General features: G+C 40.6%; 1 protein-coding gene across 1 annotated transcript in view; it reads left to right on the forward strand.

The window, feature by feature from the left end:
- Positions 1-15,057, forward strand: part of aggf1 (angiogenic factor with G patch and FHA domains 1) — an 89,902-nt gene extending 74,845 nt beyond the window's left edge. The window contains exon 15 of the mRNA XM_080847137.1: positions 13,515-15,057. Coding sequence (XP_080703263.1) covers positions 13,515-13,742 — 228 coding nt within the window. The 3' untranslated portion in view covers positions 13,743-15,057. The remainder of the gene's footprint in view (positions 1-13,514) is intronic.
- Positions 15,058-16,742: the final 1,685 nt, after the last annotated feature.

The raw sequence follows: 16,742 nt of genomic DNA on the forward strand, positions 1-16,742 counted from the left end.
CTCACATGTTTATGGTGTTATGTGTTTAAAAGTTTTAACTTAGGCTATGTGTAATGCTCCTAACTTATATATTATTATTTCACCGTAATGTTCTTGAGATTCGTTTCTGGCATGTAATTATACAGTCAGGCTTACTCTGATAAGTCATTAAGAGTCGTTAACAGTCGTTAAGCAACTTGGGCCATGGTTGCCACTAGTGGGGATCGAAACCTGTGACTTTCAGGTTTTTTAAATCAGTGAAGCAGTGACGGGTGGGGGGGGGGGGGGGGGGGGGGTTGTTTTCAATCCAGGTCAATTCATTAACATAACAAAACCAAGGCCTGGCCAAGGGAAGGGGTGGGGGGGCTTTCACACCAATGTGGGCTTCTACGGCAATACACAGGGTCGAAGACTGTCGTAAATCCCACATTTCATGCAGTGTCTGTTTTTGTTTGTTTGTTTGCTTGTTTATTGTGAAAGGGTCTAGTGTGTTACATTTAGCTTGGAGAAGTCTTAAAATAGGCTCCAAGCGACATTATCTCTTATAGGGTGTAATTATTCCTCCAAAGGTTGTGTTAATCAATGAGTCTAGATTTTGAAAATTCAAATGATTTGATGGCACAATACAACTACTATGCCTAGCTGGCCTAAGAGTTAAATCAACCACATATCCTCCATATGAAATGCTGTGAAATCTCATAACCAACAGATTTAGCTAGACGGATAGTTTTGACAGTTGAAAGTGGTGTCAATGATAATAACATTTGCCCAAATAGACAAGGCTATTCAAACCAGTCACATATTCATTTATTTTTTGCTTGATTAATGTTGTGCGTAGCCTGTCCTATAGTCCATACTGCAATTAGTTTACTAGCTAGGTATCGATGCTTCAAATTTGGTTACATTACTCAGACTGTTAATACTTTTCTTCCTCATCTGACACGTGAAATTACCACGACAAAAACAAAACACACAAAGATGATTGAAAGCTACAATTATTTCTAGAAGGACAAGCTTAGATAAGTATCGTAACTATCGTAATTATTGGAAGGCATGTGTTAACGGGCAAACGTATGCGTTGTCATGTTAACCCGTTATTTAAACTGAGGATATCCATTGTTAATCCAGCTAGTTTAGCATAATTGATAAGCTCTAATGGTATCTAATGCTACCTAGCTAGGTATGCAAACTGTCGGTATCGTTAACTCCACAATGTCATGTCACTTGCATTAATCTGAGAATGGCATGTTAGTAGTACATTTAATATCAGTACAGTGTTTAATTACCGCTGATACTTACATTTACGGTCTTCTGCCACCGCCTCCGCTGTAGCCACATCGTGTATCTCGAACAGAAATAAAGTGTCTTGACCGCTCACGAAGTTTAACTGTGTTTTTGCAAAGCATCTGCCCCAACTTTCTTTTCCCGATATTGACATTTATGTTGTACATAATCCATCCCCATAAACCGGAGGTTTCAAGCGTACAGAAACTCTTCTGAGCAGGCAAGAGTGCCAATATTGGCTAACGAGTTGTAGCCAAGCCCTGGGTGAAGGCTAAATAGCTCGCTAGCTATTATCACTTTAGCTTGCTCAGTAGAGTGCTAAGACACAGCAACTATTCACGATTGTATCAATTGTATATCTAGGTTTTCTTTGGTGACTGTCGCATTCAACAGCACAACATATCCCGGGCCTTTTGAACTGTCTGTGGGTTGTGAACATAAACAACTCGCTAGCTATTACTGCTAGCAGTGATGGGCAAGCTACTTGATATGTGTAGTGAGCTAAGCTACAAGCTACTCTACAATAAATTCAGCTTCACTACACAGAAGCTACCCCTCATGAAAATGTAGCAAGCTAAGTAACAAAAACCTGTCAAAAGTAGCTTGCTACATTAGTAGCTACTTTTCAGTTAAACAAGCCAAGTCAATGCATTTTTAGTGATCAACACAACTGACAGTCAGATATAGGCTTAAATATGCTTAGATTTATTAATTGAACAATAACCCAACACAGGGAACTCATGTCCACAGTGAAACTGAACAGTCCGGGCAGTAAGCTCCACGATCTGGCTGTGCAGGGTAATAATGTGGGTAAGGCAGGTGGGTGTACGACAGTCAGAGCAGGGACCGTTAGCGTGTGGGTTGTCCGCCCTTTGCTGCTGGTAACCTGTGGCTTAAAAGTACTCCACTCGCATGGTTAGCTAATGACTAGCGGAGATTTTCCCTGCCTTACAGCTGCAGCTAGTTTGCCAAACTACCACCCGGCTATTGTTTACCTTTTATGTTCAGTGGGCCACGGTATTAGTGCTCCCCTAAGACCCTAATTCCCGGGCGTGTTGGTTCCTCCCCCATTGAATGTCACCCCGTGACACCCATAAACATCCTGTCTTCTTAATTTGTGTGTGTTTGATGGCTGCAGGGAAACGAAATGTGCAGGAGAAAATAGCTTTCGAGGACGCTACTTCGCTACTTGATCAGTAAAAGAGCTTAGCTACTGAAAAGTTACTTGGTTTTATAAATAGCGACGCTACCGCCAAGCTACTGGCAAATGTAGTTAAGCTAGTAGCGTCGCTACTGCCCATCACTGACTGCTAGCACTGTAGCTAGCTCAAGATAGTAGCTATATAGCTTTGATAATACACAGCCATTACTATGACTGTATCAACGTGCTGCATTTCACTTAACAGGTCAGTCATTCCCTAAATCTTTAGTAATTGTATATCTAGGTTGTCACATTCAACAGCACAACATATCCCCTAGCGTTTTGAACTTTCTTTGAGTTGTGACCGTAGGTTATGACCGTAATGTGTTTGCATCAGACACAAATATGGCGGTGCTTAAAAGACAGTGACGTAACATGATATCCATGAATTCTGAAGAGCTCAAAAGGCGCTGAAGGCTGCGCTTTTTTCTAAAAAATTAGTCTAGTGTGAACCCCGCTTTATACAGTTGAATGGAGAGGGACAGAGACAAGAGGAGCCTTGGCGCAGGTGTCAGTGAGAGGTGTCAGTGAAGCACAGGTGCAAGTCAGTTTAATGACCCTATTATGATGTCATAATGGCACAGAGTTCTGCCATGCAAGTCTATGGGGAAAAATGTGATGAAAAAGAGGAATAAAAAAGGAGTGGCAAGGAGTACCGCCACGAAAAGATATAGCGGGTTGCACCGTTTCGGGCCGGACGTTTCGGTGTTTGAACGGCGTCTCTATCTCAATCGGGCGAGGCGTAGTTAGCTGCAAGAAAAACGGGGAGAATAAATAAATAAAGCACACTAAATACTGTCATTTAGAGCATTATTTTCAGAAAAAAATGGTCAAAATAACAAAAAAGATGTGGTGTTTCCAGATATTGATTTCTGATCTCTTCCTAAGTTAAATTAGTATTGTGTAGTTTAAGAATCTATATGAACTTGTTTTCTTTGCATTATTCGAGATCTGAAAACATCCCATTTATTTTGCTATTTTGACCAATTGTCATTTTTCTGTAAATAAATGCTCTAAATGACAATATTTTTATTTGAAATTTGGTAGAAATGTTGTCAGTAATTTATAGAATAAAACTAAAATGTTAACTTTACTTTAACTCATACCAATAAATAGTAAAACCAGAGAAACTGATAATTTTGAAGTGGTCTCTTAATTTTTTCCGCGGCTGTATATAAGATATATATATATATATATATATATATATATATACACACAGTGCCCTCCACATATTGGCACCCCTAGTGAATATGAGTTAAACAGGCTATAAAAAGATATGTCTTTGCTGTTTATCCTCTCAGTCTTTCACTGGAAATATACACAAAAATCTTACCTTTTCATTGAAGTAAAATTATTAAAAGAAAAAAAAAACATTGACATTAAATAAATATGTTTCCCCAAAACATGTGTGCCACAATTGACCCTTCCGCAACCACTCCCCAAAACGGTAACTGATCAATCATAGCATAGCAACGGTTACTGAGCTCGGGACCTCAGTCAAGCGAGCCATTTTGATGAATGGAAGTCAATGAGAGAGACGTCTGCTCGAGAAGAGAAAATGAAACGTTGCGCTTATGGAGTGTGTAATTCTGACAGCCGATATCCAAAAAGGCTGGAGGGAGGGGTAACATTTTATCCCTTCCCGAAACCCAAGACCCAGAGAGAGAAATGCCTGCTGTGGATCAAACAATGTGGACGACCCCCCCCCATCAGCTGAATGTCAGCAACGTAAACAGAAGCACCTACGTTTGTTCCAAGGAGCTATGTCGCTAAAAACTGCATCGAAAACGTGAGAAAACCCTTGCTTAAAATACGATTCAGTTTTACCACCTTACATGTTTGCGTAGCGGCGACTGTGTAGATATTAGAACACATAAACATAGCTGGCATGAACCTGTTAGCCTTAGCATTTGTCTGTCTACAAACACGGCATGTAATGTCGTGGTTGTAGCCTATATAAGCATATTGCAGACCCTTTTGCCTGCTTCGATCTGAGATCTTGCCGTTTTTCCAAAAAATGCTTGTGATTTCTTTGGGTAGAGCTGAAATTGACACGGTTGAAAACATGTTGCCACGCCATTCATACCAATGCTGAGAACCTGGGAAACGTGAATGCTTGACTGATATAGCAACCGTTGCTAAGGGGGGCGGAGTTTGCGGAAGGGTCCATTATTGGCACCCCTTAATGGACCCCCTAAAGGCACTCTGAGATTCCTTTGAATGAAAAGTGCTTTAAAAATAAAATGAATTATTATTATTATTAATGTAATGTTTTGTGCAGCCTCCATTTGCCAAGATAATAGCTCTGAGTCTTCTCCTATAATGCGTGATGAGGTTAGTGAACACATGGCACGGGATCTGAGACCATTCCTACATGCAGTATCTCTTCAGATCCTTCAGAATCTGAGGTCAACGTTTGTAGACTTGGCTACAGCTCATCCCACAGATTTTCTATGGGGTTTAGGTCAGGGGACTTTGATGGCCATGGCAAAACCTTTATTCTGTGTTCGGTGAACCATTTTTGTGTTGATTTTGAGGTGTGCCTAGGATCATTGTCCTGCTGGAAGGTCCAACCACGGCCCATTTTAAGGCTTACTGGAGGGGGCTCTAAGGTTTTCATTTAATACAGTGCCTTGCATAAGTATTCACCCCCTTGGATGTTTTACCCTTTTATTGCTTTTATAAATCAGTCATAGTCAATATAAGTTGGCTTTTTGGACAAAGTGAAAACATATGTCTACACAGTTATGTAAATTAAATACAAATATGTAATGAAAATAAGTGATTGCATAAGTATTCACCCCCTTTATCACCCCCTTTATATAGACTAATCTAATTCAACAGAGGTCCAGCCAATTGGTGCTAGAAGTCTCACAATTTGTGAAATGGGGATCAGTGTGCAGTGAATGTGTCTCAAGTGATTGTAGTATAACGACACCTGTGTCTGGAAGGTCCATTCACTGGTCAGTATTCAGTAATCAGTATTACTGGCTATTATTAAACCATTAAGACCCAAGATCACTCTAAGCAACTCAGAGAAAAGGTTGTTGAAAAGTATAAGTCAGGGGAAGGATACAAAAAAAAGTCCAAGGCACTAAACATCCCCTGGAATTCTGTTAAATCCATCATCAAGAAATGGATGGATTGTGGCACATGTGTAAATCTGCCTAGATCAGGCCGTCCTCACAAACTGAGGGGCCATGCAAGAAGGAGACTAGTAAGAGAGGCCACCAATAGACCTATGACTACTCTGAAGAAGTTTCAAGCTTCAGCAGTTGAGATTGGAGAAACTCTGCATACCAACACTGTTGCCTTGGTTCATGTTTAGTGCCTTGGTTCTTCACCAATCAAAGCTTTATGGAAGAGAGCCACTATATTTTTATATTTTGAGCAAAAAACCAAGAGGTTTAAAAGCAAAGTCATATTTTTTTATAGCCTGTTTAGCTCATATTCACTAGGGGTGCCAATATTTGTGGAGGGCACTGTATACAGTATACAGTGCCACTTGAAAGTATGTGAACCCCTTAAGCACTTATGAGTTTTCAGTTGTTTTACTATGATCTAAATTTTTTTCATCACCAATTTTCCATAGATGAATTGTCAGGTTTATGGTTATCAAAAGGGGTTATGCGCAACATTCTTCCGGGTTCTACTAGACAGGAGTTATCTACTTCCGTCCGTCTGCTGCTGAGGTAAATACAGACGAGCGTATTATGGCGACCTTGTACAGACGGTGATTACAGGAGCTACCCTATTTCCATACTATTGCCAAACGGACGTCCAGAGCCCCGAGTTCTCACAGTTAGACAAGGGGTTTAAGTTTTACGCCCTCATTTATTCATAATTATGAAGGTATGTAGCTACTATGTAGCTTTCGCCTTTGGCACCCGTTAGCGTTAGCGCTAGCTAACTATCAGCAGTTGTAGACTTGCATGCGATCTGTAGTTTAGCCTCTTATTTTTGATCACAGACGATTAACACAATCAAATGAAGACTGCATTTTAGCCATTGCTTTATAGTACTAACAGTATAATGAATACGATGCCTGTTTATGCTCGTCTAATATGTCGACAAGTTATGCCGGTCTGCTGTGTCGACTGTAGCCGCTAGGTCTACTGTCTGCTGTTCTGGCAAGTGTTTCAGATTTCTAAAACATTGCTTTGTATTATGACAAATGTGATGAATGAATGAATGAATGAATGAATGAATGGATGATGTATCTTCTTTTCCACCAGTGTCAAACTAAGACAGGTTGACAGGTACTGTGAGTGTCAGAGCAGCAGCTTGCCACAGGGCAATGCAGAAGAATGAGAAACCACACAGCTTTAGAGTAGGCCAATGTTCAGGGATGGGTTTGGGTATTGTTGTACTGTGTAATATATTTTTTTATAGAGTTAAATCTCCCTGACACAGAGCAGCTCGGCACACAACGAAAGCTGCTGTTCAGATTTTCCCATTTTTGATATTTTACCCTTTGTGACATTTTAATTAAAACAAACGCTCTAAAGTTTGACCAGAAATAACAAAAAAATGTTACAATAAGCGACACTTAGAAGTTACCTCAGAGGAGATAGCCTACCGCTGCTGTCAACCTGTGTACGGAAGTGAGAAGCGGAAATGATAACCTCCGTCTAAGTCTGTTTTCCGGTTCGAACGTTGGTCGTTCCGCATAATGTCAATTGCATGTTCATGTTTAGAGGGAATTGTGTGAGTAGCCAAAAAACGACATGGAATTTGTGTGTGTGCAAAAGTAAGTGAACCCCCAGCTGCATTGGTAATGTCAAGCAGTTAATAGATTCATTGAAACATATTTGGATGCTTAATTAGTCAACTAAGCAAACCAATCAAATGAGACATCCTTAGGAAAAGGGTTAGACAACACAGATTGAAAGAGAGAGGAAACCAACCAAACTGCTGTAGTGCCAAGGTGTACCCACACATATCAACAATGCCGTACTAACATCCATTGCCGTACTGACATACAGTGGATGGATTGTAGACGCATGTACATTTACCCCAGATGCTGCCAGAGAGGTCCGCAAGTCTTTAGAGATGATGTGTGGGTTGGCTTTTACCTGATTTATTAATCTTCTGGTGCCTCTTGATGATGGTCTTGATGGGCGTCCACTTCTAGGCAGAGATGCGGTCATGTCATCTCGCGTGTGACTACCGTGGGACTGACACATGAGGAGCGTGTAACAGCGACCAAGTGACGTATCACTGGCGCGCGACGAACGTGTGCTGACGTGACACTGCCGTGCGACGAACAATAAGTCAACGTTAGACGAGTGTTGAGCGTGTACCTAATGTATGAGTAACGACAGAATAGCGTTTTGCTGGTGTGTGGGCTTATGGTCAAATGGGTATAAAACGCTGGAAAATCATAGTGGATTCAGTTGTTCTGAACAGTGAACATCATGCCGCCAAGACGAAAAAAAGATGTGAGGGGGGGCAGGATAAAAAACTCAAACCATTAAGTCTGAAGACATCTGAGCGAACTAAAGCTCAGATCACTTGGGTGGAGCGAGACTCCAAACTATTCCCATAGGAGTCATGGCATTCATTCATACTTCATTCATACTCCCCATCATTCGTCTTTCCTTATACATTTTTACATTCATTCAAGCCTGTATTTATCATTGATTATCACTGGCTAATAATTGCAATGAGGCTAACTATAATGCCATTAAAGTAGTCTGCTCCTACTAATAATGCACACAACATCTGCTAGCAACATTCTATAAACTATAAAGTTTGGAACCTTTCTACTGTCTTTTTCCACGTCCAAAAAGGTAAATACTAATACAACACAATTTGTAATGATTCATGATCCATTTTGTAATGATCCATTTTGAAATGATCCATGATTTAGTCCAACTGTTGTCTTCATCGGGGTCTTCTTGGCTATGTTAAATGCTTGCTATAGCCCAGCATGAAGTAGATGTACTGAACTTGAACATAGCTGAGCACATCGAGGGAACTCGCCCGCAGAGAAGAAGACCCTGACGAAGACGACAGTGCTGGACTAAATCATGGATCATTGCGAAATGGATCATTACTAAATGTGTGGTATTAGTAAAAGACAGTAGAAAGGTTACAAACTGCATAGTTTATAGAATGTTGCTAGCAGATGTGTGCATAGGAGGGTTTGTATAAGATATATAATATAAATATATATATATGTATATATATATATATAAACTCCTCAAAAAAAGTTCGGAAACATTTCTTTAGTCGATTATCCCTCCCCTTTTATAATACCAATTGGTATTGTATTGTATACCGTTGGAAAGCCTGATTAGTCACCTTTACAATGAGATACAACTTGTAAGGATTGTGCATTCATGGAATGAGCAACACAGCTAACAGTGTGGGTAGCGGCCCACATTTTTTTGCCAAAATCCCCTGCAATATTCTTCTGTTGGTATTCACTCTTGTTTTGAGTTGTTTGGTGGATTGGATTATTCTCCCACATTATTAAGGAAAAAACAACACATATTGACCATTTTTACACTTTATTCATTTTACACTGTCAGGGACCTCAGTAGCATGTGGAAGATCCATACGCAGCCACAACAGCTTGGCACCTCCTGTGGGATGGCATCCCATTCCTGAACCAGAATTTGAAGCAAGGCAGCCAACATGGTTGCGTTGGTCACTCTGGCACGTACAGCATGCCCAAGCTGATCCCACAAGTATTCAATTTGGTTGAGGTCTGGACTCACAGCAGGCCTTTCCATCCTCTCCACTCCCAAGTTCTAGAGGTACTCTGTGATGATCCTGCCTCTGTGGGGGCGAGCGTTGTCATCCTGGAGGATGGAGTTAGGTCCCAGATTATGGAGGTATGGGGTCACCATTGGCTCCAGAATCTCATTCAGATATCTCTCAAATTCCAACAGAAGAATATTGCAGGGGATTTTGGCAAACATTTTGGGGCTGCTACCCACACGGTTAGCTGTGTTGCTCATTCCACGAATGCACGATCCACATGCTACTGAGGTCCCTGACAGTGTAAAAGGAATAAAGTGTAAAAATGGTCAATATGTGGTGTTTTTTTTCTTAATACTGTGGGAGAATCATCAAATCCACCAAGCAACTCAAAACGAGTGAATACCAACAGAAAAATATTGCAGGGGGTTTTGGCACATTTTTTTGGGCCACTACCCACACGGTTAGCTGTGTTGCTCATTCCAAGAATGCACGATCCTTACAAGTCGTATCTCGTTGTAAAGGTGACTAATCAGGCTTTCCAACGATGTACAATACAATACCATTTGGTATTATTAAAGGGGAGGGAGAATCGACTGAAGAAATGTTTCCGAACTTTTTTTGAGGAGTTTATATATAAATACAGTACTGTGCAAAAGTTTTAGGCAGGTGTGAAAAAATGCTATGAACTAAGAATACTTTGAAAAATGTAAACAATAAATGTTTATTTTTTTATCCATTTACATGGTAAGACTGAGCACAGCAACAAGACACAACGTAGTTATACTGCATCAGCAGGGTCTCTCCCAGACAAAGATTTCAAAGCAGACAGGGGTTTCAAAATGTGCAGTTCCAGCTCTTTTGAAGAAGACGTTGAGGATCGTAGACGCAGTGTTCAGCCAAGGAAACTTAATGCAGCTGATGAAAAACACATCAAGCTTATTTACCTTCGAAATCGGAAGATTTCAAGCAGTGGCATCAGCTCAGAACTGGCAGAAACCAGTGGTACCCAGGTACAGACATTTACTGTCCGGGGAAGTCTGGCCAGGAGTGGTCTTCATGGAAGAGTTGCAGCCAAAAAGCTCTACCCCGACAAGGAAACAAGGCCAAGTGACTGAACTAAGCACGTAAACATAGAAACTAGGGTGCAGAAACATGGCAGAAGGTGCTCTGGACTGATGAGTCAAAATTAGAAATATTTGGCTGTAGAAGAAGGCAGTTTGTTCGCTGGAGGCTGGAGAGAGGTACAATAATGAGAGTCTGCAGGCAACAGTGAAGCATGGTAGAGGTTCCTTTCCAGTTTGGGGCTGCATTTCTGCAAGTGGAGTTGGAGATTTGGTCAGGATGAATGGTGTCCTCAATGCTGAGAAATACAGGCAGATACTAATCCATCATGCAATACCATCAGGGAGGCGTATGATTGGCACCAAATGTATTCTGCAGCAGGAACATAACCCCAAACATACAGCCAATGTCATTAACAACTATCTTCAGCTTAAAGAAGAACAGAAAGTCCTGCAAGTTATGGTATGACCCCCACAGAGCCCTAATCTCTACATCATCGAGTCTGTCTGGGTTTACATGAAGAGACAGAAGAATTTTAGGAAGCCTACATCCACAGAAGATCTGTGGTTAGTTCTCTAAGATGTTTGGAACAATTTACCAGCCGTGTTCCTTCAAAAACTGCGCAAGTGTATCTGGAAGAATTGATGCTATTTTGAAGGCAAAGGGTGGTCACACCAAATATTGATTTAATTTAGAATTTTCTTCTGTTCCTTCACTGCATTTTGTTAATTTATGAAGAATTGATGAAAATAAACTGTTAACACTTCCATTTTTGAAAGCATTCTTAGTTTACAGCATTTTTTCACACCTGCCTAAAACTTTTACACAGTACTGTATATACACAGTGCCACCTCAAAGTATTTGAACCCCTTGAGCACTTAAGAGTTTTCAGTTGTTTTACCATGATTTGAATTTTTTTTCATCACCAATTCACTCTATAGATGAAATGTCAGGTTTATGTTTATCATTTGCATGTACTTGTTTATAGGGAATTGTTTGAGTAGCCAAAAAAAAGCCTAAACAAAAACATCTGACATCACAGGCCATGTTTGGCTCCCTCAAGGTTCCAAAAATATTGGCACCCCTGCACTTCTGTCAGATAATGTAACAATTCTCCCAGAAAAAAAATCGCAATTACAAATGCTTTGTTATTCTCATGTTGATTTATATTGTTTGCATTGGAACAACGCAAAAAAAAGCAGAGAAGAATTGTCAGAGGATTTGAGAACAAAAATTGTAGAAAAGCATGGACAATCTCAAGACAAGTCCATCTCCAGAGGTCTTTATGTTCATGTGTCCACTTTGCGCAGTGTCATCAACACGTTTATAGCCTATGGCATTGTCACTAACCTCCCTGGATGTGGAAGGAAGAGAAAAAATTATGACAGAATGCAACAAAAGATTGTTTGAATGGTGGATAAAAAACCTAGCCTGGTGACACCAGCCTACGTATTTCCGCCTGAATTGATTTCAAGCTCATACTCAGTCTGGCCCAACCCCGTTGACAATCGTCTCCAGGACTCAAAATCCAACCGCACCAATCAGTGAACAGTTCAGAGCTGTGACGCAAAACTCACCTTGGAGGAAGAGACACGAAAAGCTATCGGGAAAGTTGTCTCAACTCTCGAGAACATCAGAAAATTAAAAGGAGAACAAGAGTATTGTCTTGTAAGTTTTATGATTGGAAAGGACGTCGTAGCTCTTCTCCCAACTGGCTTTGGGAAGAGTTTAATCTACCGAATGCTTACCAAACGTTGCAGATTGGTTAAGGGAACTCCAATGATTTTAAACCTCAAGCTAAGCACCCGCCCATCTCGGAAACGAAAATGAACGGGGTTAGGCCAGACTGACTGACCCTATCCTGCAGACACAGGCCACAACGGTGTCAGCTCGCACTATCCTTCGCCGTTTGAATGAAATGGGATGCTATGGTAGGAGACCCAGGAGGTCCCCACTGTTGACACAGAGACATAAAAAAGCCAGACTGGAGTTTGACAACTTTCATGGGGAAGCCAAAAATAATTCTGGGAGAATGTCCTGTGGACAGATGAGACCAAAGTAGAGCTTTTTGGTAAAGCAGTTTACAGACAACGAAATGAGGTCTTCATACAAAAAAAGAAACACGGTCCCTACAGGCAAATATGGTGGAGCTGGACCGATGTTTTGGGGTTACTTTGCTTCTTCTGGAACCCGATGTCTTGACTGTGTGCATGGCATCAGGAAATCTGAGGACTACCAAATAGTGTTTGGGCGCAATGTAGTGTCAAAAAGCTGGGTCTCCGTCAGAGGACATGGGTCTTCCAGCAGGACAATAACCCATAGCACACTTCAAAAAGCACCCAGAAATGGTTAAGACAAAGCACTGGAGAGTTCTGAAGTGTCCGAGATGAGTCCAGATCTTAATCCCATATAGCACAACTGGGGCATGGTCTCAAATCAGTAGTTGGGAGAAGGCACCCTTAAAATGTGAGAGACCTGGAGCAGTTGGCAAAAGAAGAGTGGTCCAAGATTCCAGTAGAGAGGTGTAAGACACCTTCATGGTTTCAGGAAGCAATTAATTTCAGATATTTTTTATTTTTTCATTTTTAAGGATGTTCTACCCATTATTAAGTTGAGTGTGCCAATAATTTAGTTCAGTCCATTTTTGGAGTTTTGTGTGGAATAAAGTCAGATTTGGCATTATTTCTCAGATTTTTTGTGTTTTTCCAATGCAAACTAATGGAATACAAAAGCATTTGTAATTGCAACAATTTTCTGGGAGTAGTGGTGCATTATGTGACAAGTGCAGGGGTGCCAATATTTTTGTCCATGACTGTATATACCCTCCCTAGTCATTCTGGATCCTCCATAGTGGGTGTTCTCTACGAATCAACTGGGTGTAGCCCAGAATCAACTGAACCCTGCAAGCATCGGTTTTTATGTACCCACATGCATGGCAGTTGGGAAAGGCTCAAATCACACCCATTGGATGCCTGTGGGAGCCTGGCCTTACAAGGGTAAACAGTGGGTACACAAAGTGGAAATGAGCAGTCAGAACTTTTTATAATGTTAACTACACACAGGCTTAGTTAACTGTGAGGCGTTCCAGTGACTGTATTTGACCTAGGATGGCCAGAGGTTGTGTGGGTGGTTGATGTTTTGGTTAAAGCTACTCAAGATGTCTGTGCACTTCCTTGGAACTCAATATTAGTTTCTAGGTAGTTGGGTGTCTTTGTTTTTGATGGTCATTATGTTCTGGCGTCTCTCATATCCAATCGTTCTTTCTGTTGTGTCTTAGATCCAACTACAGGTCCGGAAGGCTCAGTCTGGACTTGGCTCCTGTATGTTCATGCCCATGGATCATGGAACCATGGCAACCACCAAGACCCAGGAGAAGTGGAGGAAAGCCCAGGAGCGCTTTATTGAGACCTGTCAGACTCCTCCTCCTGACACTCCTCCTCTGCCTTCTAGCGCAGTTAAAAGCAGGTCACTCAAGGCTTGGGTAAAAGGGGAGTCCACAGACTGACTGCAGCATATCGTTTTACTTTCCTGTATGTTTAGGTTAAATAAATGAAATTCATAATTTAATTAGCCAGTTGGAACTGTTATCGTCGTATGGATTCTTTCCATGCGATACCGCAGTACTACTTTTATATTGATCCATATGGTGATCCTTTCATTCATTAAAGATATCTGTAGCAGCAATTAATTAACATCTTTTTTTTAACTCTATGGAAAGGTTGTACTGTTGTTTTCGGTTGTTTACTGACTGTACTTCACATACAAAGTACAAATTCTGATGTTAAATTGTACTGGAGTATAACCTCTCCCTTCTCATTCCTAATCTTGATAGCCAGAGCTTGTTTGAAGTCCAACAAACCGTCCCAATAAATCAAAATCTACCTTTGAGGTATTCCATATGTATACAGTTCAGTGCTTGTTTGAAACCTTAGAATATCTCCACAGAATGTGTTAACTGACCTCAAAAATAAGCTACTGTCATTTGCACACAGTCAAATAGAGCCTGATAGAGAATGTTTGAGGTGAGCTAAAGGAAGTCAAGTCCATCAGCTGAGTCCACCCAAAGCACATGGAATTTCAAAGATTTGAAGACATGCTTCAAGGAAGGTCTTGTGTCCTATGAGTTGAGTATCAGTTGTGTACCTCAGTGATCTTGGTGGAAAGGAGACACAGACAGCATTAAATGGAGGGGTGTCAGTAATTGTATCAAACATTGATTTTCTTCTAAATAAATGTATCAAGACTTCCTATTTTATTTGAATCAGTGGTGTATGAAATATATGAGAAACCGAAAAGGTTGACAAAGTTGATCCTGGATTGACATTTGCAACAAAATCATCCATAAACTGGACATGCCACCTATGTTGGGTCAGCACCATGAAGGCCCCTCATGACTGTATCAATTCAAAATATTTAGTCTTGTGCAAATGTATAAGGACTTCACTGTTCCCACAGGCATGGAATTCCTGGAAAAGTCACAAAAGATGAAAATCCAATTTTTCAGGCCTGGTAAAGTCAAGAAATTGACTGAAAGCTTTAATAAAGTCATGAAATTAGATTTTCACATATATTGGTCTAATGGAAGTATTTATGTTTTACTCTCATTGGATTCTTCCATGGATATTTTGTTGTGTGAATTTCTGCAGTGTAGTGCAGTTGAATTGTCATAGCCTAACTAGCCTATTAGAAAAGGAATGGAAAAGTTTTGATATGTTATCAATGAAAATGGAACCCTAAGAAATTGTGCAATTATGTAAGGCTGACTTGAAGAAATTCAGCAATAATACCGTTTTTTTCTTTCCTGAGTGTTCAAAGGTCAACATGCCATTGTGGTGCCAAAGAAATGAAGGAACACTTATTCCATTGTCAATTAAATAACTGAAAATGAAAAACACAAAACAAGTAATTTACTTTGTTCTCGTTTGTGCATCAAAAAGTAAATTTGCATGAAAATAAAATGGGAAACTGCCTTTTTAAAATGTGTCTTAAACCAGAAGTGTCAGATGTAATTCCAAGTGTAAAGGCTTAGTACATTGTTTACTTTGAGTTAAAGGGGACATGAGAAAATTGTATTATTATTTTTTTTCGGGACGGTCTTGGATGGCAATAGGGAAAAACTGATTCCTTAAGGTAGTTTGGAGCCAGGTTGTTTAGGGCTTTGTATGTAAGGAGGAGTACTTTGAAATCAATTTGACTTTTGACAGGTAGCTAATGCAGAGAGGCAAGTTGAGGTGAGATATGTTCATATTTTTTAGTTCTAGTGAGTGTACGAGCAGCAGCGTTCTGTATAAGTTAGAGGTTCTTTATTGAGTTGTTGCTGAATCCGGACAGGAGAGCATTGCAGTAATCTAGTTGTGACGTAATAAATGTGTGGATTCGTTTTTCTGCATCTTGGAGTGATGGGACTTGGCAGTATTGCGTACATGAAAAAATTATGTCTGAGATCTTTTTTATGTGTAGGTCAAGTAGGGGGTCTTGGTTGATTAGTTACACCAAGGTTTTTGATGCTAGAATTGGGTGTTGGGATGCCATTGAGTGTGGGTAGATGGCTAGAAAGTGCCATTCTCAATTGATCTTGGCCTACAAACATAACCTCAGTTGTATCAGAGTTAAGGAGCAGGAAGTTGTTAGCCATCCAGGATTTTACATCTTGCAGGCAGGTTTCTATCTTGGGTAGATGTACAATTTCATGGATAGGTAAAGTTGGGTGTCATCAGTTTAGCAATGGAAGTGAATTCCATGTTTCCTTATGACTGCACCTAAGGGTAGCATGTAAAGGGAGAAGAGCAGTGGTCCAAGGATAGAGACTTGGTGAACACCGTAGCTTACTCTGGTGTGATTGGATGACTTGTTATGGACATGAACAAATTGAAAGTGATCGGAGAGGTAAGACCTAAACCAAGATAGGGCACAGCCTTTGATGCCAACATGATGTTCAAGTTGCTGTTATAGGATATAATGAATTATAGTGTCGCAGCCGCCCTAAGGTCTAAAAGAAACTAGTATTGAGGTGCACCCATGATCGGATGCAATTAGTAGGTCATTCAGGATCCTGACTAAGGTCGTTTTAGTGCTGTGATGGGCTCCAAAGCCAGATTGGAAGTCTTCTTTGATTAGGTTTCCTCCGGTAGGAGGTAACCTATTGTTATCGTAGGTATTATTATTATTCTTGTACCATGGGAGTCAATGGCAGCGCCTAGAACCATATGGTAACTTTTTGTGAAATTTGGCACACTCATTAAGGACAGTCCCTTCTTCATTCACACCAAGTTTCATGGCTCTCATTACACCACTCTAGCGCCACCAACAGGTAGAAGTTGGACTTTTGTAACATACGCAACTTTTGAACCGTGTGACGGATTTACAAAAATGAGGCACCATTGGATTCCCTGGATCAAGACGAATTAAACCCACCCCATGGCGTCAAATTCCGGTTATATAGATTTTCCGCTATTTCCGGTTTTATCAAAAACCTTTGAAAGCCTACTCCTCCTACAATTTTTGC

Source organism: Sprattus sprattus (genome assembly GCF_963457725.1).
Source record: "Sprattus sprattus genome assembly, chromosome: 11".
NCBI lineage: Eukaryota > Metazoa > Chordata > Actinopteri > Clupeiformes > Clupeidae > Sprattus > Sprattus sprattus.